A 3,227-nucleotide genomic window follows, 5' to 3' on the forward strand; every position below is an offset into this window, starting at 1 on the left:
TTTCTTAGCAAGTTATCGTTTATTCTTTTAAGTATTTAAGTTGATGTTATTTTCTTTCCTTGTATTGTATCAGTTTTCAATTTAAGAACAAAAAGAAGAAAATTGCTCCAAAATACTTCCCATTGTTTCCTTTCTTTATTTCTCATATCAACGTATTGGTGGTGTTTTGTTTCTGTAATCCCAACACTTGGTATCACGAGCCAGGTTTATGCCAAAATACCCCAGGTTTGAAACTATGTCTATCACAACTCAATTCGCAACAAAAGAAAACGGTGTACAGTTGCAATGCCCGATGTTGACGGCCACAAATTATACAACATGGGCTATAAGGATGGAAGCAATAATGGATGCACAAGGATTGTGGGAATCCATTGAGACAACAGAAGGAGTTGCGGTTGATGAGAAGAAGACCAAATCAGCCCGTGCTTTCATCTTTCAGGGTATACCCGAAGACATCTTATTACAAGTTGCAAAGAAGAAGAATGCTAAAGAGATATGGGACTCATTGAAGACAAGGTTTCTGGGCGCTGATCAAGTACAGAAGGCTAGAATTCACACTCTTATAAGTGAATTCGAAGCATTGCGTATGAAGGAAACTGAAACAATTGATGAATTTGCTTGGAAGTTAAGCGGGATGGTGTCAAAATATAATAGCCTTGGTTCTACCATAGAAGACAGTGTGTTGGTCCTAAAATTATTGGACTCGGTTCCGGATAAATTCCTCCGGTTAATCGCCCATATATACTCTTGATTACATTGACCCTAAGTGAGGTGTTTTCAACTTTGAATCTCCACCACCATTTACATAAAAGTGAAAGATTTTTCGCCGTTAATGGCCCAATATTTAGTCCCCCTTCCCATATGATTTAAGAATACTATCCCATTTTACCCAAGAAAGTTTTAAATCGTCACCCAATATTGAGTTTATCATATATACAAACTATTTATATATAGTCATATAAATTTCTAAAATAATGATTTCATCATTAAGCTAATTATCTTTTACTTTTCATAATGATGATATCATAATCAAATATGAATTTAATTAAAAAAATAATACGAAATCTTTTATAAAAGGAAATATTAATCTCTCATAAATTGTAATTTTAATTTTCTAAAAAATTTAAAAGACATTTATTATTACTAATAATAATCATTATTATTATTAAAAATATAAATATAAATACTCAACTTTGAGCGAACTATATTATTATTACTTTTAATATAATAATTATAATTATTATATTATTAATATTCAAATATGAATTTTTTTACGAAATTAATTACGTTAAATATGTATGCGAAAATACATGTCTCTATATATTTTTAAAAACAACAATAAACTTCTTAGTCAAAAGGGTCATTAAAATAAATGAGTTTAGCATTACATTCACTTAATACCTAAAACATATCATTAAATTGTATCATTTAAACAAACTCGTAATTTCACGGGTCATTTCACTGGTTAATTAATAAAAACAGAAATTGATTCCCTTTAAAGAATCCAAACATGCAAATAGATAACCTCCTATTTCCTAAAAGAAAAAAACTACCCTTAATCAACTATATGTACCACTTATTATGCATGAATTTGTTTTTCGATGAAAGCAACTATCATCGAAAAACTCCGTATCTTAATTGTTTAATAGTCTTTTCATCAATATATATAAGTTCTTTGTTAAATCATGAAAAAAGAAAAATAAAATAAAATATATATCTATATCTATCTATATAGTCGTATAAAGCTCTAAAATGATGATGATATCATTAAGCTAATTACCCTTTAATTTTCATAATGATAATGTCATAATTAAATATTAATTTAATTAAAAAATAATACGAAATCTTTTATAAAAGAAAATACTAATCTCTCCTAAATTGTAATTTTAATTTTCTAAAAAAAATTAAAATGCATTTATTATTACTTATTATTATTATTATTATTATTATTATTATTATTATTATTATTATTATTATTATTATTATGAAAAATATAAATACTCAACTTTGAACGAACTTTATTATTATTATTATTATTTACTTTTAATATAATAATTATAGTTATAATTATTATATTATTAATATTTAAATATGGATTCTTTTTACGAAATTAATTACGTTACATATGTATGCGAAAATACATGTCTCTATATATTTGTAAAAATAATGACAAGTTTCTTAGTCAAACGGGTCATTAAAATAAATGAGTTTAGCATTTACATTCACTTAATACCTAAAATATGTCATTAAATTGTTTCGTTTAAACAAACTCATGATTTCACGGCTCATTTTACTAGTTATATATGTAAGTTTAAACATTATTTTACTGCCAAAAATATTTAGGACTAGTGAAAGTGTAAATTTTTCAAAGATTTTCGATGTAGAAAACAAATCAAGTTCAAACTTTGGCTGGAGGTGCATTTGATGATAAAGAGGCGACTACATTCTTTCAGATCCAAAGTATTTTATCGCATTGGCCAGCCACGGTGTAGACGACGGATTTATGGATCTTAGGTTGCGTATGATCGTGACTAGAGGCGAAAAACATGAGAAACGAGTAAAACCGAGATACGGTTCATGTCGTGATTGATTTGGTCAAACCTAGGGTTTAATCTTGATTAGATCGAGGCCTAGACGAATGATTTCGGTGGTAATTGGTGTTAGGGATCAAATGGGACGTTTACCAGTCGATTTGGGTTATTGAAATGTGTAACCCCACAAAGGAGGCATTAACCCGTATATATACTGCATCTCAGACACGCTCGGTCGAGTGTGTCACACAGTCGGTCGACTGTGTCACACAGTTGGTCGTGTGTGTGGACATATACGGTCGACTGTGTATGCAGTTTAACTTATTGATTTGTTTAAACAATTAAGCACACACAAACACATATATAATTAATAGTCTCAAGATACGTTATTACATGACCAAATGTATTAAAACGATAAGTCATCTACGGCTGGGTGTAACAACCCTGATTTTTTCGTTACTTCCGTTAACCTTCCGTTAGTTTATTTAACGGCGATTATTTAGCTATTATGAGTTTATGTGCAACAAATGCGTACTTGATCTTTGGAGGGTTACAATAATTAATATGGGTTGATATTAATTCAAATAATTATTTCGGATAATGAAATACGATAAAAACGATACGATTTTGATAACTGCTTTTTGAGCAACGAAACGCTCTGGTTTATTTTAATAATTAATTTATTAATTATTAACT

At 28.9% G+C, this 3,227-nt stretch overlaps 1 protein-coding gene across 1 annotated transcript; it reads left to right on the forward strand.

The window, feature by feature from the left end:
- The first annotated feature begins 235 nt into the window (after positions 1–235).
- On the forward strand, positions 236–751 carry LOC139841489 (uncharacterized). Its single transcript, XM_071831705.1, has one exon. It carries the CDS (start codon positions 236–238, stop codon positions 749–751), a length of 516 nt encoding a protein of 171 aa, XP_071687806.1.
- Positions 752–3,227: the final 2,476 nt, after the last annotated feature.

This window comes from Rutidosis leptorrhynchoides, chromosome 4 (genome assembly GCF_046630445.1).
Source record: "Rutidosis leptorrhynchoides isolate AG116_Rl617_1_P2 chromosome 4, CSIRO_AGI_Rlap_v1, whole genome shotgun sequence".
In the NCBI taxonomy this organism is placed as follows: domain Eukaryota; kingdom Viridiplantae; phylum Streptophyta; class Magnoliopsida; order Asterales; family Asteraceae; genus Rutidosis; species Rutidosis leptorrhynchoides.

Coding starts and splice junctions, on each gene's coding strand:
- LOC139841489 (XM_071831705.1), top strand. CDS start 236: ATGTCTATCACAACTCAATTCGCAACAAAAGAAAACGGTGTACAGTTG.